The following is a 25,365-nucleotide window of genomic DNA, read 5'->3' as shown; positions in this document are numbered from 1 at the left end:
CGAGGGGGGCATGAAGAAGGATGAGGAAGGTGGATGGCCTGTGGAATAGCACAGCTGAGAGAGATTCCTAAGGGCCAAATTAAAAGGCTTGGAGGGCTGCATTCGGCCCCCGGGCCTGAAGTCCTTTACTCCTAATGTACACTAATCCTTAGATGACATGACTGTTTTGGATAAAAGTAACAAGAATTTAAGGTGCAGATTTTTCTGGTGCAATTCTTGAAGGATTTCAAAGTATGCTGCCTGGCTGGCCATAGAACCTTGACATGCCTACTTGCAAGTAAATTATGATGGGATCACCGAGGCTTATTGTGTAGTAAAATGTGCTGTGGATCAGAGTGTCCCTCATCATTTCCCAGATGTGTTTATTGTTTGCTGACTTGTATTTACAAACATTCTTTTCCTTTTTTTAATATAGTTTAATCCTCTCTGAGATTACTTAGCAGTAAATCCCTTTTCCTTTCCTTTTTTTCTTTTTGGTTTAAATCAACAGCTGTTAGAAGAGATATTTCTATGCAGAAAGGATTAGGTGTTGTGTTTTAGTGCTGGGTTGAGAATATCATAATGAAAATTTCACTTCTGAGTATGACTTAAAGCATCTTGAAGTTTTGCCGCACTCATCGTTAGGTTATATTTTAAATAATATGCAAAGGGACATTTTTATTCTGTGAGTATAGGTGATTGTCAAAGAGAAGTATTTGGAAAACTTGGAATAAAGAGCTGTAGTTTACTACCCTATAGCCATGCTGCTGCTGCTGCTGCCTATCTAGAATCATCCATCACTGCAGGAATTCAGAGGGGCAGGCAAGAGACCATCCGTAGCTCCCTTGCCAGCTGTCACTGAAAGTGCACCCATATGACTTGTATAAGCCAACAAAGGCACATTCAAGCTCTCTTTTTTTGCAGGAAGGGAGAACCCATATTTTAGCTCTGATGTGAAACTCAGGGATGAGGAACCTGAGGCTCTCCAGATGCTGTTGGACTCCAACTCCCATCAGCCCCAAGCTAACATGGCCAGTGGTCCTGGATGATGGGACTTGTACTCTAGCAACAACTTGGAAGGCCACAAATTCCCCATCCCTGGTATAATAACTAAGAATGGGGAAGAATTTTGGTTTGCACTTTCCAGAACAAAATCCAAACAAAAAAAAACACTAACCTTCAAAAATCAAACATCTCCAGATATTGTGATGCAGGTCTGCAAACCCCTCCTCCCCCCCCCCAAAAAAAAGGTCAGGAAGAAATTGACATTAAAATGCATATATTTTGGGGGGAGGGCCAAATTTGGAGGAAATGGCTTGCAAAAATGTGTGTATTAGGCAACGATGTGTGAGAGAAATGTGCACTAAAAACTACTTGAGGAGTTGGTTTTAAATCACAAACTGATGTGGCAAATAGAACCTAATTGTGCAAGAATGAGAATTTAAGAGAAAGTGAAATTGACAGATGTAGGTGTAACTAAAGGGCAGCGTCTCCATTCCCCACAATAATGTTGCTCTTTCTCTAGACATGCTAGTGAAGGGTAAAACTGCACATGATGCTCAGTCAGGCATTCTAATTTTGGAAAAGGGGGTATTCAGAAATGAACACACAGAGCATTCAGAAATCTCTCTCTGAGCTGAGCCCAACCGGCTCTGAATTTCCCCTCAACTCACTTTCTCACCTGCCAGTTTCCTTCTCCCACTTTTACAATTGGCTAACAGGAAGGCATCTGCATTGGATTGATATGCTGTGTGGCCGAGGTTTGGGCAAACATCAGAAAAGGGCAACCTATGATGAAAACGATGGGGGCATTTCTCAGGCTTTGGGAAAGAGACTCAGGGTATGTTCATATTAGTGGCTTATGCGTGATGGCAGCCTCACGTGAGCTCAGAAGTCTTCATTACAGAGAACTGGAAATTTAGGACAAACGTGAAATGAAGAGGTGGCACCGTGTCCTTCACTCAACACCCACAGTAACACCATAGATATAAGATTGTGGGGGGGGGGGATGCAGACTTAAGACTGAGCATCCATGGTATCATACATACTGTTCAGGCCTGGTACCATTGTTTCAAGATGCCCCGTACAACTTCACACAAAGTTTTGGGGATGGCATCAGGAGCGAAAGCTGCTTCCCAAGAGGAGATTCAAAGCTAACTGCAGTTTCCTTTGACTCTGATGAACATTTATGGCTCAGTTCCGCACACCTAAAATGCATTGATGCCCATGAATGACACTGATGCAGTGGGGAAACTTTCCACCTCAATAGTGATCAAAATGTCTGGTTAATATTCTAGATTAAACTTGCTTCCTGAACTTTTTTGGAAAGGGGTTTTGAAAGGGAGCCTTGGCTTCTCCATCTGAGCCAGGTGCTTTTTCTGCTGGGTGACCTGGTGACTTTTCCAAAGCCTTTAGCCACCTGTCTTTGCTTTTTCCTAGGCATCACTTTTCAAGCTATTCCTTACAAGTTAGCAGAGAGGTCTTTGGCAGCCTCGCAGGATAGTTTGACATTCCAGCCGCAACTGTTTCTCTTACTGCATGCCTGCAGGGCACAAATGACCTTGTTTGCCCCAGTCTTCCTAACAATTTCACTTGGCTCCTTTTTATTTGCAGCCTCCACCCCACCATAAGTCTTGCCTGTTTTTCAGTTCAGCAATGATTACTTCGTTTGGAGACCTCTGTTATTCATATGACTGCTTTAGCTAAAGGCGCTGAAAGCAAATCTGCAGATGGTGCTAAAACTTGAGACAGAGGAAATAATGAGGATCAATGCAGCCAGTTTAAAACTTTTTTTTTTCCAGAGGACTTGGGTGACAAGAGCAACATAATGAAAATTAAGTTAAATGGAGGCAAATATAAAATAATTATTCTGGCTGCAAAGAATCAATCCACAGGACCCATGCTAAATCAGAGAGTCAAGCAGAATACTGATCAGGGAAAAGATGTGAGATACAAGTACAGGTGGGGTAGGGGAAGATAGTAAATGATCGAGAAAGTCTGCTGCATGCAGCAAATTGGATTAAAGGATATGGGGATGCTCTGATCACTAATTCATCCTGGATCTCAACACATCTCTGATCTATGTGCCTTCCCCTGGCTGAACTCACCTATCTTGTAGCTAACCTGATATTACGGTGTGTGAAACGGGGTAAGAAACATGTGTCCCTCCAGATGTGGCTGGATGTCAGGGCAGGTGTTGGGAGGAGGTCGGCAATAACTCACAAGGTGTCCGTGAAGTTAACTCTTTATTCAAAGAAACAAACCAGCTCAGGTCTAGTGAGTACAGCAACTCTTCCCAGTAGAACTTGCCCCAACGAAGCAATTGCGAGGACTGAAGATCCCCAACTTCCCACTGCTCTCCAAATCTCCTCCTCCCCTGGGTGCTTCCCAAGTAATCTGAGACTCCACCGCCTTGTCTGTTTCTGCTCTTCCCTCTTCATACCTCTGCAGCTTCTGGGAGACCAGCAGGGAGAGGAGCTGGTTGCAGCGGAAGGGAGAGACCCTTGGCTTTTCAGCAGCCTGTCTCAGCTCTGGCTCTTGCCCCCCCTCCTCTCCAGCCTCTGCTTCTGCCTCTGGTTCTGGACTGCTCTCTGCCACAGCCTCTTCCTGCTCACTAAACCCTGTTACTTCTTCAGCTGCTGACACTTCCTCCTCCCAGTCTGCTCCCTTTTCTCCCTCTGACCACTCATCATCGTCCCACCACCAATCCCCTGGCTCTCAGCCTTCTTCCCTTGGGGGGGTTCCCCAGCTGGTGCCTCCCACCACTCCTCTGCATCCAGCCAGTCCCTGACACTGGACTACAACTCCCATCATGCCCGCCATTGGCCTTGCGGACTGGGCTGATGGAAACTAAAATCCAACAATATCTGGAGTGCCACAGATTCCTCATCACCCTTGATATAAAGATGTGTGGTCAGTATAATGTGTAGGATGCCAACATTTTTAATTTCTCCACCCATGACAGTATAACCAGTGCTGGCTGGTGCCTGCTGGGACTGGTAGGGCAGAAGGCAGGGAGCCGCAAAGAAGGTGGAGCTGGAGGCAATGAAAGCCAGAGCCAATTACTTCTAGATTTGTCCAAATCCTTCTCCCTGCTGAGTTTGACAAGGGCAAAGATAAGACAAAGAAGGAACAAACTGGCAGTGCCACCCCAATGCAGGTGTGCGGTTCTGTAGCTAGCCCCTTGCTAGTCTGGGGCTGGTGAATAGTCATACTCAAGTCAGCATAGGCTACTGGCACAATTGGATTGCCATCCATTCAGCAACCATGCAAAACCCCACGCCAGTTCCAGCCTTGGGTGTGGGATAGGCAGTGCTGTCTTCCTGATGTAGTGAGAGAGGTAAATTGGGGGACCTCTGAACTGGTGGCAGCGTCCCTGCAGAGGTGCCACGCCCACCAACCCAAGGCTCTTCTGACCTCACTGCTACCTTGCTCCTAATGAGTGCCACGGCTAGGAAAGACACCACTGGTTCCCTTCTTCACAAGCCACCACTGCCTCAAACCGTCACTGTTGTCTTCTAACCAGAGATTTCACCTGGCAAACCCTCTGGGTGGGGGCTGCTATGCGCTAATGGTTTGCTACGGGAAAGACTCGACCAGAAAATGAAAACACAATGTCCTCAAATGAGTGTACCTTCTACAAAAACAACATGCTAAAATGTTTTAAGCAACAGCAACCAAAACGTTAGCTTTGGAAGAAAGCTCAAGTTGTTAGTGGAAGTGAATTCTCACATCACAGCCTCATCTCTTTTGATCCAGCCCTGGTGTTATGAATGCACATCCTAGCAAAGTCTCCTTCGATAATTTGAATTATATATTTGTTTGCTATGTATTTTCTTTCTCGTGGTGTCATGGAGTCACTCGGGCATGTTTCACCTCAGGAGATGGCATTTCATTGCTTTCTTGGAAGGCTGAATGAATTGCATTTCACTATGCAGCTTGCATTGTCTGATAATCTATGCAAGTTCACCGCTAAGCTATTGCCATCTTCTAACAGCAACAATTTTGCAATGTTCTGTTTTCACGGTTTACTGTGCAATTCTTCAAAATGCCATTTTTGGGAAAATAAATCTGTCATTCTGAATCCTTTTGTTGCTGCCTAAAAGAGAGGCGGAAGAGGGCTGTGGCTCGGAGAGTTCAGCAGCTACAGAATAGCCACCCATTGCAACACCCATTATGCCCAGGACTATTGGCGCTGTGGGTTAAACCACAGAGCCTAGGACTTGCTGATCAGAAGGTTGGCGATTTGAATCCCCACAACGGGGTGAGCTCCTGTTGCTTGGTCCCTGCTATTGCGAACCTAGCAGTTTGAAAGCATGTAAAAGTGCAAGTAGATAAATATGTACCGCTCCAGCGGGAAGGTAAACGGCGTTTCCGTGTGCTGCTGTGGTCCGCCAGAAGCGGCTTAGTCATGCTGGCCACATGACCCGGAAGCTGTACGCCGGCTCCCTCGGCCAATAAAGCGAGATGAGCGCCGCAACCCCAGAGTCGTCCGCGACTGGACCTAATGGTCAGGGGTCCCTTTACCTTTACCTTATTCCCATGAAATCAGCAGCCCTTCCTAAAATGTTAATACATGGGGCACAAGGAGTGGTTTCCCTCACCCTACTTAATTCAAAATGGAGACATGCTTCACTCTTGCCCTTAAAAAGATACAGTTGGGTCCAGTTCAGAAGTAAGGATAAACTAAAGTTTGGAAGTACAACAATGATGGAGAAACCTTTGCAGCCTGAGGTCCACATTCCATTCTAGGCAACCTCCAAGAGCTACATTTTAGTGGTGGGTGGAGCAAGAAGCAAAAGTGGTTGGAGCAAACATATTGTTGCACACAATTTTGCCCAATATGCATGTTTTGCAAAGCAATATTCTCTGATATAATTTTCATATGTTATTTTCACTCATATCTGGATTTGTATGCACACCACTCCAGTAAACATGTTATTTATATGAGCATTTTCTGGTTGGAAAACAGCAACTGCAAAATTCTGAGAAGTGCAAACTTGAAAGATGGCTGTTTGTGTATTGCTTTGTGTATTGCTTTGGAAAGAGTGAATTAGGCAGGTTTTTCTTTAAATGCAAACTGATTTAAATTATTCCCCCCATATCTAGTTGCCAGCAACCAGTAATATGGGATTCATAGCAAAGCAGTGTAAAGACAAACAACAGAAGTGTCAAAGTACCTGCTTATTTTACTTTAGACAGTTAAATATTCAAAGAGTTCATACTTCTATTATACTGTGCTTTTTGTGCAGGTAATACTGGCTGCGCCTTTTATTTTTAGCTCCCACTAGAAAGTTTCTTGACTTAACCACAGAACATTATGCAATTTATCACACGAGGATGAGTGATGAAGGCAGCTTGTGTAGCAATGCAATGCTGCAAACTAACGTAAGGCTTTGAACTCAGTAACTCTTTGCTGGATCGAGTGCCATTTATTTTGTCCATATTTTGCCCAGTTAGTCCTTTTCACATTGGGTCATATACCATACATTGGGTTATTTATTCTACAAAGAGAATGAATGAAGGAACAAACGAATGGTTTTATTGAGGAAAGGTACAGAATGAATGTGAAAATGAAAGGATGCTTTCAGGTAAGTGTGTTCATGTACCTTGTCACTTTATATTGTGCTGTTGCATAGTATATGTGTCATGTTAGCAGATGCCCTCCATTGCTATGTAATATTCATGACCATAAACTGCATTGAAATATCAATTTTTTGTGGACATGTAGAAAGCAAATCATGTAATATGTTTGCACAAATAGAGCCGAATGCTATCATGATTCTGAGCTGTGATGAACAATATTTGTAGCAACCTTTCTGCTACTGAACAGTATTGGGCTGGCCCAGGCAGTTGGTGGTTTCCTCACTAGTGGCTGGAAAAGTAGCAGATTCATAAACTGACCTAGTAGGATATATGCATTTGGGCTCTCCATGTCATATCTAGATGAGATTGATGCAGCTCTAGAGCACAAATCATAACAGTGACATGTATAGACTAGAGGTGCACCACAGGCCCCAATATTTGTATCTCTATCTGTGCATTAAAAACAATAAATCCAAATTTCTGAGGCACTCTATTGTCTCCACTTCGATCTGTAATTTGAGATCAATCCTGAGCTGCTTAATATAAAACAAAGTTATATGTTCCCCACTCACTATAATGGGAAATTTAAAAAATGATTATAACTTGTTTCCTCCTTTTGGCCAAAGTGGATGAAATTTATGGGTACAAATTTAATCCTGAGTGGATTAAACATGCCAAATTTTAGGGAGATTTTGTGTAGGGGACTTTTGAATTTTTCAAAGAAAGCAAATCTCTCCACTTTCCACTAGAATTTGGTGCATGGTCACCCCTTCTGAGAGAATACAACCTGCCAAATTTCAGAATGATAGTTGCAGTGGTTTTCTCAAAACAGAATAATGAATAATACTTCACTACTTTGGGATGGGAACAATAAAACTGATGGGGAAAACCCTCCATGAAAGACTTTGATGAGGTCTTTCATCAGTCCCAGAAAGGACCCAGTTACCCCAAGGGCCACTGATGAGAGGCAGGCTTCTCTCCTTACTCCCATGAATTCTAGTGGACACAGTGGAGATTTCTCCTTTGACTTGCAAATGGGAAGGCATAGATCCATGTGAAAAACAAACCCAGCTTTTAATCCCTCTACTAGAGTGAGTGGGGAAAACATAGCTTGATTTTGTACAGAATGGCTCAAAATCCAAAACACAGATCTAAGCTGCGAGAGCACAGAGCAACTCAGAAACATATCACTTTTTTAATGTGCAGAAATGGATACAAGATGAATCTCAGGGCCCATGCACACACCTCATCTTAGACAGTAGATGTCCTGAACCTCTGGCCTACATGGCAGCCGGTCAGTATGCCAAGTTCAAAGTCCAGGGGTCAATCCATACAAGCAAAATCCCAAGGTCAGGAAATGCAGTCCAGGGTCAGTCCAAGTAGCCAAGTCTGAAGTCTAGCAATCAAGATACAGCCCAGAGTCAAATCTGCAGCAAAGTCCCATAGAGGTCCAGGAGCATCCAAGTCAAGGTCCATCCACATGGGCAGTTGAGCAGAACCAGTGCCTCAGCTCTGCTTCCCTTTTGTTCTTTGCATACCGATTACAGCATCTGGGCTTGGTGAGGCATGTGACCTTCACCTGTTCCAAGCTGACTGCAGCTGAGGAATCACACACCTTCTCCCAGAGCTAGTGAGCCCCACCTGGCCAGTTAGGGAGCTGGGCTGTGGGCCCTTGCCTGCCTCCGCCTCCTAGAGAGCATCTTCTGTTGCTCCCTGTGGATCAGAGCCAGCCATGTTCATGGAGACAGGGGTCCCTCTGGCTCTGGTGATGGGTCCTGCTGCTCTGGTTCCTGTGCAGTGACCCCTATCCCCTCGCCATCCTCCATCACCCTGTGAGTCCTTCCTTCCTCATCCGCTGCTCACCCTGGTGTGTTCCAGTTCCGACTACAATCCTTGCAAAAGGATCCTTTCCCTCTTCTCCATTGACCTGCCAGTTCATGACAGCAGAGGTGGGGAAATCACAGTCTGAGATGTTGGAGAGCCTCTGGTTTAGAATAAGTATTTATGAGCAAGATTGACTCAGTATGAGTAAACTTCTTCTGTTCAAGGGACCTTCCATAAAAGATGTGCTTAATTAATGTTGAAATTAGGCCAAGGAACATCATTAGCAATTGTGCTGTTGAGCAGTTAAGCCATAAACGAAACTTCCCATGTTACTTGCTCATCATGTGCTTATGCACTGAATGGCACAATGGGACTGGGGGGTTGACTGGCACAATGGAGTGCTTAGCACTTAACAGGCACCTCTTGTAATAATTAAGAAGGGTATGGAGCACGCTAGAAAGGCGGCATTGATTTCCAGATTACTGCTATCCCAATAAACCCAGCTGCTAGAAACAGGGACTGGGCTAGAACTAAGATCAATGCTATTGCCTTGGCAATACAACTTGCGGCTTTTCATTACCTTTGCTCCAGTTTGGAGACAGGCCTCAAAATGCCCATTTTTTATGATACTAGCAATTTGTTTTATGGCAGCTTCCTGCACTACATGCAACGGGAGTGTAATGCTTTAAAAGCTGCCATGGCAAATGGGGGGGGCACTCTTTTTATTTATGACTTGACAAGCTCCCCGGTGTGTCATTTGGTACTTAAAAACAACAGGATTTGGTAGCTAATTTGAATTGACAGTTGCGCACAGTGCTTGAGCTGTGTAGAAGGGAGTTAAAAATCTGGACGACTGTTGTTTTGAATTTTTATTTATTGAGTGTACCAAAGTGATATTCTGCTGAACTATCTCTAACTCTGCAGGGGTTCTGCACGGGGTGAAGAAGAAAACAAATCTATTATTGAATTAATAAAATAACATATTATTAAATCTAAAATATTATCAACTAATAATAATAATAATAATACAATGGTGACAATGTAACTCTACAACAAAAACAAGATCACAGTCCAGAAACAAAATAAATATTGACTATCAGCAGTTTCCCCACGCAAACAGGATTTCTAAACAATAAGATAAATGCCTTAAAACTAGCTGCCCTTGCAGTATTTTCCCCCAGCATAATAGAATCATGGACACCCATACATTATTCTCACTTCATTGAACAGAGTTGCTAACTGGCCATTTTGATCAGCTTGGTGGGTCCCACGTTAGATAAGAGGAAAGCGGACAAGCAGAGCCCTGTAGCAGTTTTCTTGAACAGAAGGTTATTTATCTGAAAATTTCTCCTGCTGTTTTCCGTATCCCTCTGTTCATCTTCAGCTAAGGGCCTCGTTTCTCAAAGTACTGGTAGGGCTTATTTACAGATAAAAAGACAGCATTTACAGATAGACAACAAATTCTAGAATTGGTGTTTCAGAGAGATGCTAGGATTTGAAGTCAATGGGTCTTATTCTCAAGTAAAAGTGCATCAGTGGGCTTGTCTAGGTCACCCTTCATTATATGATCCCGGGTTGTGTTCCAGGATATTAAAATGATAAAACACAAAGAATAAAAGCCAATCAACACCAACTAGAATTTTTAAAAATGAATATAGCCTATTCTTAAATTGAAACCTAAGCTCCCCATAGTATGGCAATTCTTGTAACCCTCAGAAGTCCAGGTCAACAGGTAAGACAACAAAAGTGCTATCTTATTCATGTTTTCTGGGTTCGATGGCACTTAATCTGGGTAATTGTGCATAGGATTGCAACCTGTTCCTCAGCTAGACTGCTAACTAGTAAAGACTTCTAATAATCAATACCTTTTAGCAGAATGAACAACCTGACAAATGCTTGTTGGCCAGTTGTGTTAACAAGCAGCCAAAAGTTGACATATAAAACTCAGGTCTTGTGAAGTCAGTCAGTCTGAGAAACAATGACTGATCTAGCAACATTTTGATGTGGCTAAGCTTAGGTTTGAACCCAGCTCCCTTGCTGAAGTCTGACACTCCTAACATCCCCCCATCATACCTCACCACTGGACATGCTGGCTGAAGTGGAAGCCCACAGGTTTCCTGTCACTGCTCTGACCACTATACCACACTGTCACTCAGTGCAATGACCAATTCCCTGCATACCACTCATTTACTTGAAATAATACCAAGTTGTGGCGGCGGGGGGGGGGGGATATATACATTCTTCAACCTTGTGCAATGTGCAGTACATCACTGACTGGTGACGACAGTTGCATTTCAGCACATACAAGGCAGGTCCTATGATCAGCTCTGGCCCATGGTAGGCAATGAATGAGAACAACCTCTCAAGACATCCGGCAGTGCACATTCACCACCCTCAAATATAAAACCATTAAGACAAGGATGGATTCCCCCTCCTTATTTCACAGCCTAGCACCAGAACTGTTCCAGTAACTATAAATTAGAACAAAGTGGAATCATCAGCATGCTCTGTGCCATCTCTGAATGGCAAGATCATTGAGCTATCAAATAAATGTTCAAAGCTAATTATTTTTCTGATGAAGAAACATTAAATTACTACCTCCTGGGAATATTATTACAGTTTTGGCAGCCAGCGTGATTTAACTTGGCCAGATTTTCTCAATTGGCCGTACCTAAAATATTATTCGTTGCAATGCAAAAATTAAAACATTGTGGGCGGGGGGAGTTTATTGTGTATACAACTGATCACAGCCAGGTCTCACAAGGGCTGTGGCACCTGCTTCTACCTGCAACCATGTCAGGGGCTGCTGTTCAGCCTGAATTCTATGTGGTAAAGAGACGCCAAGTGGTCTTGGGCTTTCCTAGAGCTTAGGTGCCTAGGCCAGCATGGATCTGCTGTGAGACTTCAATGAAACAGGGCAGTTTTGTAGATCCCATAGTAGTGAGCAAAGCCCAAATGGCCTACCAATATCATACTATTGATATCATCAATGGATACTGTTCCAAAAAGTAAAGGACAATAAAATAATATAGAGCTAGGTAAGAAACACAGTTGCCAGCATACAGATATATGCAAACAAGATAATGGCCATGATCCAGTGCACAGGCATGGCATTGAAATCACTTAGGCTTAAGTCAGAATAACTGCACTGGATTACAGCCAATGTTTTTTAAAAAGGTGCTAATTTTAGGCAACACAAGGAACTAATTTCTGTTTCATTTATGGGTCCTTTTCCCTTATAGCTATATAACGAGGAAAGCGGGGTATGGATGTTTTCATAGGTTATTCATCTTGCCATTTGACTAAAAATAGCAGAAATTAAAACAAACTAACACAAACTGATTAGAATCATTAAACTAACACAAACAGGTAGAATCATAGGTGGTGCACTTTTAGCTTCTGTACTGATAAAAAAAAATACAATTTCAAGGCTGCAATTTTAACCCTACGTAACTGGGAGTAAGCCCCACTAAATTCAATAGGGCTTGCTTCTGAGTAGGCCAGGTTTGGATTGCACTGCAACGTGGCCTGTTCCTTTAATCATGCAGCCAAAGACTTTGGTTGAATTATGAAATGCAGTTTAATTAATTCTGCCTGATTAATAAAGAAAAATGTCAGGCTCTTCTGTGATCTGTTTCTTGCCAGTGCTAGCATCAGTTAAAGTAACACAAGAATTTATCCTGCCTAATGCTTGATCTTACATTACAGCTTAAAAATAAAAAATAAAAACCCTATAGTGACACTGCTCTTGATTGAATGTAGCTTGTCTAAGCAGTATAATAAATTACTGTTGCCTTACGCTCTTTTACTTTGACATTTGACCAGTCAAAATCTATTACAGAAACAGCCTTTCCCAACCTGAAAGGTTGGAGTAGGATCTGTTTCTCTCATGCTCCTTTGAATGTAAAAAGCTTTCATTGCTGCAGGGATGAAGCACTCCAACTCCCATCAGCCACAGCCAGCATGGTCAAAGGCCAGGGATGATGGGAGTTGCAGTCCATGGGCACCAATAATGATGATGATGATGTATTGCTTATAACATGCCCATCTGACTAGGTTGCCCCAACCATTCTGGGTGGCTTCCAACATAATATAAAAACACACCAAAACATCACACTTTAAAAACTTCCTGATGCAGGGCTGCTTTCAGATGTCTTCAGAAAGTTGTGTACTTGTTTATCATGCTTTGTTCCTGCTTGCCTAAAGTAGTGGAAGGGGCACACAGTGCTAATTGTTCTTATGTCAACCTGTCAATCAGCATCTTTAAAAAATGTAAGCTCTATGTAAACAGATTGCAGATTTGTTCAACAGACTAATTAAAGTCACAGTTATCTACTACGCTGCTTCCCAAGAGCAAGGGTGATGGTTCCCTATGGTGTGACATCACCATCTTTGCCTTCTGATTGGCTCCACCATCGGGGAGAAAGCATTGGTATCACCCTTGCCCATGCTGCGATATTCAACTCGGGCTGCATATACACCATACATTTAAAACACTCCTCCCAAAGAATCCTGGGAACTGTAGTTTACCCCCTCAAAGAACAACTATTCCCAGAACCTTTAACAAACAACAGTTTCTAGGTTTCTTGGGAGGTGGAGAGAATGTGCTCTAAATGTATGGTGTGTACACAGCCATAATTCCCAAAATTGTATGTGTCCCACCACATACAGAAGTGGGTGTCTTAGTTCTGCTGCTCCTGTTTGAGCAATTTCTGGGCAATGAGAAGTCGGGAAGCAGCCCAGTGCCTCCTTGTGTGGAAATTCCTTCACATGTTCATTTGAAGTTGTGATGAAATCTAGCTGGCCAGGCTTTCCTTGTCTCTCTGCCTTGAATTTTTCAAGGAAGTTGGATGTTCATTTGGTGTATTAAAGGGTGGTATGAATCTGAATCCATATTCCTGGTATGTGCGCTTACTGAGGTTTATGAAATTTCAGATCAGGCTCCAAACTCCCAGGCTAGGAGTTATCTCCATCATGAGCAGAGCCAAATCCTGGAGGCAGAACTACAGACTTTGGTATTTGTTAGTTACTGCTGAGTCTAGATTTGGCTACATGTTTGAATAGTGTGACTTGGACTGAGTTTTCTAGCTTGCTAATCAGCCAACAAATTTGCAACAATCCCTTTACAGGGATTTGCAGATTTCTGGACTTAACCACTCCATGTTAAAATCTCACATTATCAGAGATGTAAAACTATTAATTATCTCTGTAGAATCTTAGTTAATAGACAGCTGCCTTCTTTATATGAATCTTAATCATTTGTGTGCTTTCAATTATGTGTTATCACAGACCATTGCCCTTATCTGATGATCCCTAGAATCAAACCAAATCATCCCTAGATGGGATTCCAAGAACGGATTCTGAAACAAAAAGTGATAAGTCTATCAAATATTGCCTCCCACCCAACCCTTACTTTGAATATAAGAATTTAATGTTACCCAACAACTGAACTACGTATTAAGGTACAATAGCTCGAAATTGAAAAAGGGGCACAGGGAGGGAAGTAATGTGCATTAGTGGATGTTTTTACTCTGACTCTGCTACTTAATATGGTGATGTACTTTCATTACTCTGTTTCATTCTTCTTATTAAACACTTCAGGACTTCTTGTTGTGGGAAGAGATTCATATATAGAATAAGACTAAATCTAAAATTAAAAATCTGGCCCAGCTCCAATTGTAATCTGGTGTTCGTTGTATACCAGGAAGGCTAAGCAGAGGAAGTTGCATTGTTCATTTTGCTGGAGAGTCAGAATGGGCTGTGCCCATTCTAATCTTTTGCACACACAAAAAGCAAATTCCCCAGTGCTAGGTCAGCTGTACAAGATGATGTGCACCGTGTGCTCACTTAGCCCTCACAGTTGGCAGCTCCATTGTTCCTGAGGAACAGAGCTGTCAAAGGAAGTCATGGTTTTAGAGAGACAGATGGTCTCTGTGGTAGACTGAAAACATGAACAGCTTTGAAAATTAGGATAAAAAAATCAATTTGTCTGAGTACTCATCAGGGAGACAAGTAAAGTTAGGGGGAAATGCAGAGGTGATGAGCTTTCAGTAACCTGTGCCATGAAAATGGGTAGGCTCCTGCATACTAATTACCAAGTTTGTGCCGGGTCATTGTTTTCATTACTGTATGACATTATTAATCCTTGAATGCTACTAATCTGTGATTCACCCTGATCAAGTCCAAATGGAATAACAATGGACTTTGTTGTCTGGTTGGTCCTAGTGGGTTTCAGGCAAGTTTTCAGTACCGTTTTCTTAGCCAGAGTGCTGTTTATTGGACTGCATCTGACATAGTTAGTTGAACTTAGACCTCACTGAAGTCGAAGGGAACGTAGGACGCGACCTTATGCTGAGTCAGACTCATTGGTTCATCCAGCTCAGTATTGTCCAAAACTGCCAGAATTTCAGGCAGCGAGTCTTCCCCTTCCCAGAGATGATGGGGGTTTAACCTAGGACCTTCTGTACTCAAAGCAGATGCTTTGCTACTGAGCTACAGCCCCTTCTTATGGGCTAATAGAGTTACTTATGACTGTACTTAAGTCCCATTTATTTCTGTGGGAACTAATTTATTCTGGTTGCTGTTTGTGGAATGGAAAAATTACCAGTATGGCTACAGATTTATAAGAGGTTTTACTAATACTTTCTTAGCAGGGTGAGAGTGTATTTGGTTGGATCCAACAAAGTTAGCTGAACTGCATCCCATTTAAATCAATGAGACAAGTTACTTTTGGCTTAAGCCCCTGTTAAATTCATTGGGGAACTAAGGGCAACTTACTTACTTTATTTTTTTGCAGAATGGGAAACAGGTTGAAATGGCCACAGATTTATGACTGTGTACTCAGCCTTGACCATCAACACCTGTTGCTTTTTTGTTTGCTGGACTGTTTTCACACAGCCTCAAGATCCCTTTGCACACCTAAGAATAAGCTTTATCAAACACAATAGGAGATACTTCAGAGTACACATTACTGTCACTGTTAATTTTATTTCATTTTTGTTTTTTTACCTAGAAGAAAATCAAGGGTGATCAAATCTTATTTTCCTTCCTCCCCTTAACTACTGTAAAGATTGCAAATCACTTCTGAACTAATCTTGTGCTAAATTAAACTTTCTCTGATAGAAAGGAAAATAGGTGAGATAAGTGCACAAGCCCATGACTTGTTGTGGATCATTTGCAGTCACATATATACCACAGTGAATGTCAGACTTACCCAACCTGAGACCCTCCAGGTGTTTTGAATTACAACTCCCAGCAGCAGCAGCCAGTATGGCTAATGACCAGGGGTGATTGGATTTGTAGTCCTATAGCACCTGGAGGCATCAGATTGAGGAAGACTGTTTTCTGTTCTCATCCAAAGGCTGGTTCTCCTGTCCAGGAATGGTGAGTTGGAGAGGACTCTTTTTGCCATCTGAATCAGGAGAGGGCATTCAGTGCTGGTCCAGTGTCTGGAGGCAATAATGGGCTGGATGACAGCCAATAAAAGAAGACTGTTTCCTGTGGTAGGCTGTTTGTAGGTGGGTAGATGGCCTGTTCTGGGAGGAGTTGCGCCACCCCTGAAACAATGTGCAGAAAGGAAATGCCCATAAAAACCTGTGATTAAAAAAAAATACTGCTGCCTTCCCCGGTGCTTCTAATATTGGATTGCTTTAGCATACTCGGGAATCAAAAGTTTTGTGTCTCTTTTGTAGGAAATGTATACTTTTTTGTGCGCTCTGCAATTTGTAGCTTCAGGGTGCTGTTAAAACCATCAACACCCAGTGGCAATGAGTGCTCAGATCTGACTGGTTTGCCAGCTGCAGTGCTTGGACCGGGGCAGTCTAGCTACACATACTGGTGCTCTCTCATTTAGACAATTGCAATGCATGTTACAGAGAGTTTCCCTCGAAAATTATCCTAAAGCTGGAGTTAGATGACTCCACTTTGCAGCACCAAAGTGGAGTGGTGCATTTTATCACCAGTCCTTTAAAGAACTGTAATTGCTATCTGACCCTTACAAGGCTCAAGGTGCTAATTTAGGCTTGGGGCCCAAGTATTTGCAGGAGCCAATCCATGCCATAAGAAGACCCTGCTTGTAGCCCATCAAGAGTTCAACTGTGTGACAACCTGGAGTGGAGCTTTTTCTGACTGTAGACTTTATAAGCCTCATGATTCCTGGCGGCAATTAATAGCCAGAGCCAGGAAGCCCAGGAGAATATGGAGACTCTGTTTGGCTGTGTGGAGCTTATATGTAGCCCAAAGACAGAGATACTTTAGAGCCCCCACAAGTAAAATGTGAGTCCAAATTCAAGTATGGGTGAGCTCAGAGGGACTGTGTCCACTTCAAAGTAGACCCTTCCAATAATGCAATAATGCAAGCATGGGTGTTTACATTTTTCAGCAGCCCTGCTTCAAATAATTGCCCTATTCCTGTGCCTAGTAATTGCAGACTCGAACATTTTCCTGAACTGGCCAATGGCATCCATACATTGTCTGGTGAGGAGATGCAGGGGCTTTTAATGTATGTGCAGCCACAGTCTCCTTCCGCATGGAACGCTTACACACTAGACTTATGGAGCCAGTGTTTGTTTATGTTGTCTCTCTACCTGTACTGAGTGAACGGAACAAAATGCAGTGTCATCAAAATATGCCATCTACAGCACATTTGACGACTGACTGTGAGAAGAAAATCAATCCATGAACTTTAGTCGCCTTTCTGTACTGCTGACACATGACACTCGTTCTTTGCCAAGAGAACGAATGATCCCATTCCTGAAACTAACCTTTTATCTGCTTTAAACTCGCAAAATGCCAATCACCACTTCTCCCACTGCTGCAAGAACAATCTCCCTGTGAGTTTTCAGACAGTGGGGAAACTTCAACCAGTAAGGCAAGTAGCAGATAATACTGCATTTCTTCTGAATTTTCATGCTTCAGTGCAGAACTAGTAGATAGCATTTAAGCAGTGAGGTGTGGTGTGGCAGGGTAAAAGGACCCCTATGAGTCATCAAAGGCGACTGTGGGGTTGTGGTGTTCATCTCGCTTTCAGGCCAAGGGAGCCAGCGCTTGGCCACAGACAGCTTTCTGGGTTATGTGGCCAGCATGACTAAACCACTTCTGGTGCAATGGAACACCATGACAGAAACCAGAATGCACAGAAACGCCATTTACCTTCCTGCCGCAGTGGTACTTAATTTATTTAATTGTAGTGGTGTGCTTTTGAACTGTTTGGATGCACCAGCTATGCTACCACCCTGCCACACCCAGGTGAGCTTCAGCAACACTGGTGTCAGAATGGCAGCTCCACCAGACCAGTCACTACTCCAACAAGTATCGGCCAAGAAAAGGAAAAACAGGACAGGGTGCCCTCCAGACGTTGGTGGACTGTAACTCCCACTAGCACAGCCATACTGGCTAGAGCTGCATGGAAGTTGAAGTACAAAAAACATATGGAGGTTGTTGAAGGCTGCCCTAATGCATTTGCAGAAATGATTCCTTGGGTCCCAGCTGGTCATAATAATAATAATAATAATAATAATAATAATAAATGAGGACAAGATATTGGCATTTTGTAGGTGATAAATTTGTAGCCATGTACAGAATTCAGAACCAAGGAAAAATGCAAACAATTGTCATTTTTACTTCTGTTTTCTGCCCACTGTTTGTGCGTTGTCGTTTTAATATTTCTCCCCGCACCCTTACTGAGCAGTTCATTTCCTCCACCCCCCACCCGGGAATATAGACAAAAAAATAATTTCCTATTCCTCATGCATATGCATTCACAATGCAAATGCATTGAAGAAGTTAAGAAAAGCAACTAATACAATAAGGAAGACTTTTTATTGTGTATGCATAGTCAGTATGAGTATATTAGCTGTCAGGTTAACTTGACTGCTGTAGATTTTGTGTCTTCATGATAAAGTTGGTCAGAATTAAAATAACAGTTTTATGAAGAGAATAAAAGACGGAGCTATTATACAAATTTGTTGCAGCTCAAATACAAATTGAATTTAGCACATTTTACCTTAAGTATGGACACAAATTATGGCAGCCATTATTCAACTGGGGCAGGATCTAAAACAGGAATATTGAGGGAAGAGGGGTAATAGTTAAATTATACAAGTTGTCATAAATAGATTATTAGACTTTGTCCCTTCTTTTTATGACAACTTAGATAAAATTCTTTTAAGAAGTTCAGTAAGATGTTTTTCAGCAATAGCAGTATGAGCAATTTTCTAAAGGGAGAACCTTGAACAGTTCTAATGATCTATAGCAACACATCTTAACAAATTACCACTTTGTTCTAAATGCTAAGCTTTTAATTACCCTGAGCTAAAAAGGTATCTGTTTAATAGAAGTGATTCAAGAAAAGGCAAATCATTTTCATTAGCAATAATTTGGATGTCCCCAATTAGCAATGACACTATATTTCCTCCTAATGAATACAGTTTTAAAAACATTTTTATTGTGATGCCCCAATTTTCCTTAGTTTGTAAGATGACAAACTATATTGAAAATCATGACTGAGACTTTGATTCCTTTCTACTTTATGACAGCTAATGAACCAAGTGTTTGATTCATATTTTGGAGACATATAGATGGAATCCAGATATAATTAAGTGAGCTGGGAATAAATGGATTATTACCACAGCTTTTTTATAGCTGGAGCTCACCAGAGCACAGTTCTGGCACCTTTCAGGTGGGTGCCATTGCCATTATAAGGGACGCGGGTGGCACTGTGGTCTAAACCACTGAGCCTCTTGGTCTTGATGATCAGAAGGTCGGCAGTTTGAATCCGTGTGATGGTGTGAGCTCCTGCTGCTCTGTCCCAGCTTCTGCTAACCTAGCAGTTCAAAAGCACACCAGTGCAAGTAGATAAATAGGTACCACTGCGGAAGGAAGGTAAAGTGTTTCTGTGCGCTCTGATTTCCGTCACGGTGTTCCGTTGCACCAGAAGCAGTTTAGTCTTGCTGGCCACGTGATCCAGAAAGCTGTCTGTGGACAAACGCCAGCTCCCTCGGCCTGAAAGTGAGATGAGCGCAGCACCCCATAGTCACCTATGGGGTCCGTCCAGGGGTCCTTTACCTTTTACCTTTATAGGAGAACAAGGGAGGTGTTCATGGTGAGTTGCAGCACCTCTTTTTCTAGAAAAATAGCAGAGTATAAGCCATATTGTTGATATCTTATTGGCTGTTCACTTCTGATAGTTATTAATTTGTGAGTCTTCTTTAAACTTTGATCCATTTAAACTCACCTTCAGATATCTCTCATTGGTAAAAACAAGGAGGATTGTGCCAATAAAGCTTAGCAGTGGGGAAAATGACCCCAAAGCATTTCATGTTGTGATTACAGTTACTGTTCTGACATCATAATAAAAAAAGAGCCTGGTCCAGAATCGTCCATTACATTCCCTTTTCATTCCCCACTTACCATTTTCCCCCTGACATTTAAATTGAACTGAACAATGTGCTGCATTTATTCCATCCTGAACTGATTTTCATTTTATTTTGCAATCATTCCAAGCTGTTACTCACTTGAAAAAATAATCTGATGCATGCGCTGCCATTGGTTTGCAACCATGAACTTGCAGACATAAAATAATCCACTTTGACAGGCCATCGTGTCCCCAGAGCTAAATCTATTTTGGATCCTTCCATAAGACCGAGTTCCACGTGGTTCTCACCAAGGGTGATTTCAAAAGCCGCCACTTGCTAGTAAGAAAAGGAATCTTTATCCCTGCACTCCATGTAACATGATTTACTTGAGTGCCAGATTTGGGTTTGTTTATATAGCCATTGAAAAGGTTATGGTATTGTTTAATATTCCTAGGAACATAGCAGAGCATATGAGCCAAGCTTCATAAGGTGCTTTTGGAGTCTGAAATGTGTGCTTATGCATTTAGATGGCAGGAGTTCCAAAATGAACTCACAGATGGGGGTATAAATCTAATATGCCTTTGGCTGCTTTTTTAACTCTCATCATAAAGTATGTGCAATAATTCTGGCAAATCTTGTCACAACTATTTTTGTACGGAAGACCACGTGATGTGGAATGCATAATGTTCAACTGGACTTTGCTGCAATTGGGAAACAGGACAGGAGGAAATAGCTTTGCTTTGTATTCTTCCGTAATCATGGGCTACCCTTTTCTACCAGCATACTGCTAGCTGCATCTTTTAATAAAATCATTGCTTTGCAGCAAATCCCTGAGCCCCCAAGCAAGCATATAGTGATATGTGGACTTAAGTCCCAATTGAAATCAATGGAATTGAAGCATGGGTATACTTGTGCTTTGGATTTTAGTCCAGGTTAATAGCTCCTACCTAAATAAAATGAATTCTTTAGCAAATGATTATGTTTCTTACATATCTCAACCCAATCGGGCAACAACAAAGACATTCCAATGCATACATGCAAATACATAAATATATTTTAGCTGCAAAATCTACCTATGTTGCTCTGCCTGCTTTGGTCTCTGGCCACGCCAGTGGCGTAGCGTGGGTTGTCAGCACCCGGGGAAAGGCAAGTAATTTGCACCTCCTAACCCGTGGATTTGCGCCCCCTAACCCTAACCCCCAGATGTGCAGCCGGCCCCCCTGCACCCCCCACGCTACGCCACTGGGCCACGCCCACCATTGGCATGTGGCCCCTGGATGGTTGCCTGGGTGGGGATGCAGCTTCTCAGGCTGAAAAATGTTCCCCACCCCTGCTTCAGAGTAGGGTGCTTCAGAGTAGGCAAATACAATGGCAGCCACTGCAGTTGCCCTCCTCTAAGGCCAAGACCATTGCTCGGTCCCAGCTCCTGCCAACCTAGTAGGTCGAAAGCACACTAAAAAGTGCAAGTAGATAGGTACCATTCCAGCGGGAAGGTAAACGGCGTTTCTGAACACTCCTCTGGTTTGGGTGTTCCGTTGCACCAGAAGCAGCTTAGTCATGCTGGCCACATGATCCGGAAAAACTGCGGACAAATGCCGGCTCCTTCGGCCCGTAAAGCGAGATGAGCACCGCAACCCCAGAGTCGTCTGCAACTGAACTTAACTACCAGGGGTCCTTTACGTTTACCTTTTTAAGGCCAAGACAACTGAGGTAGAGAAACTGGGGGGGAAATCAGCTAATATTTAAATTGGAATTTCTCAAAATATAGGTAGAACACCTTCTAGCTTTATTTATTTTATCTTTGTCTAAGTTAGGGGGAGCCAGTCTGGTGCCCTCTTGTCCACCCCAGCAGCTCAGCTAATTGTTGTAGTCCACATCAATTGGAAGATAATATATTGGCTGCCGCTAATCTATATAATAATCTAAAGTTTGTCCAGTACTGCTAGCTAAGTGAGTACTATAAATTAAGAATAGTGGCCCTGTTCAGATACAGTTTCTCCATGGGGATTATTCTGAGGGGGGAGAGGGAATGGGTTGTGGGTTCTCCCTCTGTTCCTCCTCCTCATTTGCACATTTCACTAGGGCACTAAGAAAACATTAGAAACTACTATAGTCCACCCACTATAGCTAGCAATATATATTACTGAAATCCAGTCATTAGTAGCCAGCAAAAACTTGAGTAAATAGCATAGGCACTGGATCCTAGGGCTGAGGCAGTTCCCCCTAATGTATTTTTGGAGAGGGCCAGGCCCCCTCAGTGTTCAGAGGGCAATGTCACATAAATGACATCAGGACGTCACATCGGTCCTGCTCAATCAACTAGAGAAGATGGCGCCTCTGGTAAATAAGTAGATGTTAAGTACTCCTGGTAATGGAAAATATTTGGCTTTCTTTATACATTGATAATGGGCATGTTTGAGTTATCAACTGAAGAAATGGTTAAAGGAAGTGGTCTTATAGCAAGAAGCCTAGATAATAATTTTTTGGACAAGACAGTGATTCTGAAGAACTAATTGATTTATCTGCAGCTTAATGAATAGAAACAGTACTATTTGTAATATATGAGTTATTGAAGTAATCAATACTGGAGGCACATCATAATAACTTAGGGATGACTGATTAATTGTCAAAGATTTATTTTTATTAATTTATTTTGTTTTGGATTTCAGTGGGGGGTATCTATATGACAGTGGTCTCTTTCGGTATATGCCACTTAGATTTTAGTATTTTTCAACTATGTTAATTAATCAGATGGCAGAGTTATTAGATTGATATTGGAAAATTGTCATCAAATAATTAAAGAAATGACAAGGCATGCTTTACTAAAGATTCATTGATAATGGATGGGGGTGATGATATGGAATTGTGAGCACATTTATAGCTGAAGTATTAAGCCTGAATAGCACATCATTTAAAAGTCTCTTCACAGCATAGGTGGTTGCTGGGAAATCAGAACATACTGAAATTATTGCATCATGTTATAGCACTGACCTGAACTACCTTGTTTGCTCTAAATGCAGAAGTTAATCAATTTTGTGTTTCTTTGCTTCAGATTGTTTTTAAAAATGGCAGTATGACACTCACTTCTCACCTGCGGGAGGTGAAGTGGTAGGCTTCTCTTTCACTGGAAATATGTGAGCAGTGGCTGGTTGGCCATCTGTCAGGGATGCTGCAGTTTCCTCCTGCAATGTAGATCCTGCTTTGAGCAGACGATGAGAGATGACCTTCAAGGTCCTTTCCAATAAAACAAGTCTGTGATATGTTGTTTGCTTCTGTATTGTTACAGAATGAAATGAATGTAAGAAAGACAGTGTTGAAATGGTTTGCAGAACATTGAATTTATTGAAAGGTAGGAATTGCTTTCTTGAAAGTTAGGGAGCAAGGCATGGAAATATAAGACTTGATAGAAAGGAGTTATTGTGAATAATATATGAATAAAAAAGAAGATGGAGAATAACAGTGTTTAACATCATCAGTTTTTGAGTCTTCTCAAAAAGCTACTAGATATTATTAACCTACATTTTACAAGAAAGTCATCTAGATAATGGTAATCAAGAGAATTGTGTTTCATTGTCCACCAGTGTGACAAATTCTACATGGTACTGCAAAGTGCTTAATAGATATTTGATTTCTGCTCACTTATGGCTCAACCATGATTTTCATCAAGACTTAGAAAATGGCCCTATCTGTGTTGAGTCTGAATGACACTACACATATGTCTGCCTCTCCTACGTGCTAGACACAGAGTTGGGTGAAATATGCAGAGGTCCCTAAATGATGCTGTGTTGGTGATAATTGTTGCACAGCAGCAAGAAATAAAGAGCTAGAGCCCAGTTCAGTCTGTTAAGTGAGGAGAGGCCTGCATTGTAATCCTGAAGTACTGCAACAGGATAGATGTGAGAAGATGAATGGAGGAGGACAGACTTCAGATTTTATGTGATAATACCTGCGCTCATCAGAGAAGAGGTAAAAAGGAATGATCCATGAAAGAGGAAGAGAGGGGATGCAGGATTAAATGGTGAACAAATTGAAGGAACTGACAATAAATGAAAAGCTGCTATTAATTTTATGATCAATAGGCCTGCTAGGGAAAGTTAACTGCATCCAGGAGGGGCAGAGCTTTGCTTTTTCCCTCCAGAAAATCAGGTATCTTCACTTTTTGTTGGAAAATCAGGGATTGCTTAGCAGGTAGGCAGAAGTACAGACCTCTGGCCAGGATTCTTTATGCCACACTTTTGTTTGTACATTTATGTTATTTTTACCTTAGGTTTCAGTTCCAGGGCTTCGCGAGGCAGCTTACATACTAAAACAATACAATGTAATCATTAATATTACAAATCAACAAAACACAATCAGACTAAAACACCCACCCCCAAATCACAAATTAAGAGAAGGCTGGGTGGAATAAAAAGTATGTTAGGGCCTGTTTAAGAAAAAGACACCAAAAGGGGTCTAGATCAGAGATGATGAACCTGTGGCCCTCAGCCAGCTTGCCAATAGTCAGGGATGCCAGTAGTCAAGGACGATGGGAATTGTGACCTCATGGATTGATATATGTGTTGGTATTTTTAGGAGGAGATGTTTCTTTGCTTTGCCATCCATTTGGATATATCAGCTGGGGACGATGGGAGTCCAACAGCATCTGCATACCATCTAAGGTTCCCAATTTTCCAGGGACATTCCCAGAATTACGATAGCCATCCCAGCTTCTGATTTGATCCTGGGATGTCCCTGTTTCCCCCACCAGTGCCACCACCGCTGAGCTCAGAGAGAAGGATGCGCCAGGGCTTGTCCTGAGCAGCCGCAGCAGAGATGGCAGCTGCAAGGGAGCAAACAGTTGCCTCTCCTCCCTTTGGCAGCTCATCGCAGCTGCTGCAGAGCGGACGAAGAGGAGGAGAGGCTGCAGCCACCATAGTGTGAGGGGCAGGCAGAGCGCAGGGCCACCCAGGGAGGGAAGAAAGAGGGAGCCAAGTGGAGCATAAGGTATCTTGATTATTATTTTTTTAAGTTCTTTGTGCATCCATGTCTAATCTTGCCCCCTTTCTAAAATTTATTTATTGGCTTGTGTTTTTCTTTTTGTAAATCTACCAAAGAATAAAATAAAATCAGGATTAAGGGATTTTTCTCAGGATTCTGGAGGGCGCGTGTGCTGTGTCCCATTGGTGTGGTGGTGATGGCACTTGCCTTTCTTCTCAGAGGAAATGCTCTGCTGGGGTTGTGGGGTGAGGAGAAAGAAATGGTGGTTGAGCACTGAGAAATGTTCCTCCTGTTTTCATCTGAGGGATGTTGGAGGGTATGCCTCTGTTGTAGATCAACTTGTGTTAGTAATAGAGTCTAGTTTTCTTCCCAAAGCCTTGATGTACCTACCTGCCTTATTCCTGAAGGTGGCCCTCTTTTGAGCTAAGCCACAAATATTTGTGTCCAACCTGTAAAAGGTTGTATATGCATGCCATAAATAGTCAGATGGAAATTGCATCCCTTGACTGGACAGTGGTACACTCAGGTTCAATTGTGTGCCTTGCAATTCCACAATCAAAGTATTGATCTAAGAATCCTGTGTTGCACTGCTTGATTATACATTTCTAGGAATAGAAGTATTAATGCATTTTATCTGTTTGAGTTT

The 25,365-nt window shown here is 42.3% G+C and overlaps 1 protein-coding gene across 3 annotated transcripts in view; it reads left to right on the top strand.

Moving 5' to 3' along the window:
- ZNF804B (zinc finger protein 804B) overlaps nt 1-25,365 on the top strand; it is a gene marked incomplete at its 3' end in the record, with an annotated part of 239,442 nt that overhangs the window by 176,887 nt on the left and 37,190 nt on the right. The window contains exon 1 of one of the 3 annotated variants that reach the window (XM_081163140.1): nt 22,056-22,082. The exons of the other annotated variants lie outside the window; for them this stretch is intronic. Within the exon in view, the coding sequence (XP_081019266.1) occupies nt 22,071-22,082 (12 nt within the window). The 5' untranslated portion in view covers nt 22,056-22,070. Of the gene's footprint in view, nt 1-22,055; nt 22,083-25,365 lie in introns of those variants that run through there. 3 annotated transcript variants of the gene reach the window in all.

Source organism: Podarcis bocagei, assembly GCF_964188305.1.
Source record: "Podarcis bocagei genome assembly, chromosome: 12".
Lineage (NCBI taxonomy): Eukaryota > Metazoa > Chordata > Lepidosauria > Squamata > Lacertidae > Podarcis > Podarcis bocagei.
Note: the sequence above shows the minus strand (reverse complement) of the source record. Positions and strands in the feature narration are given on the sequence as shown.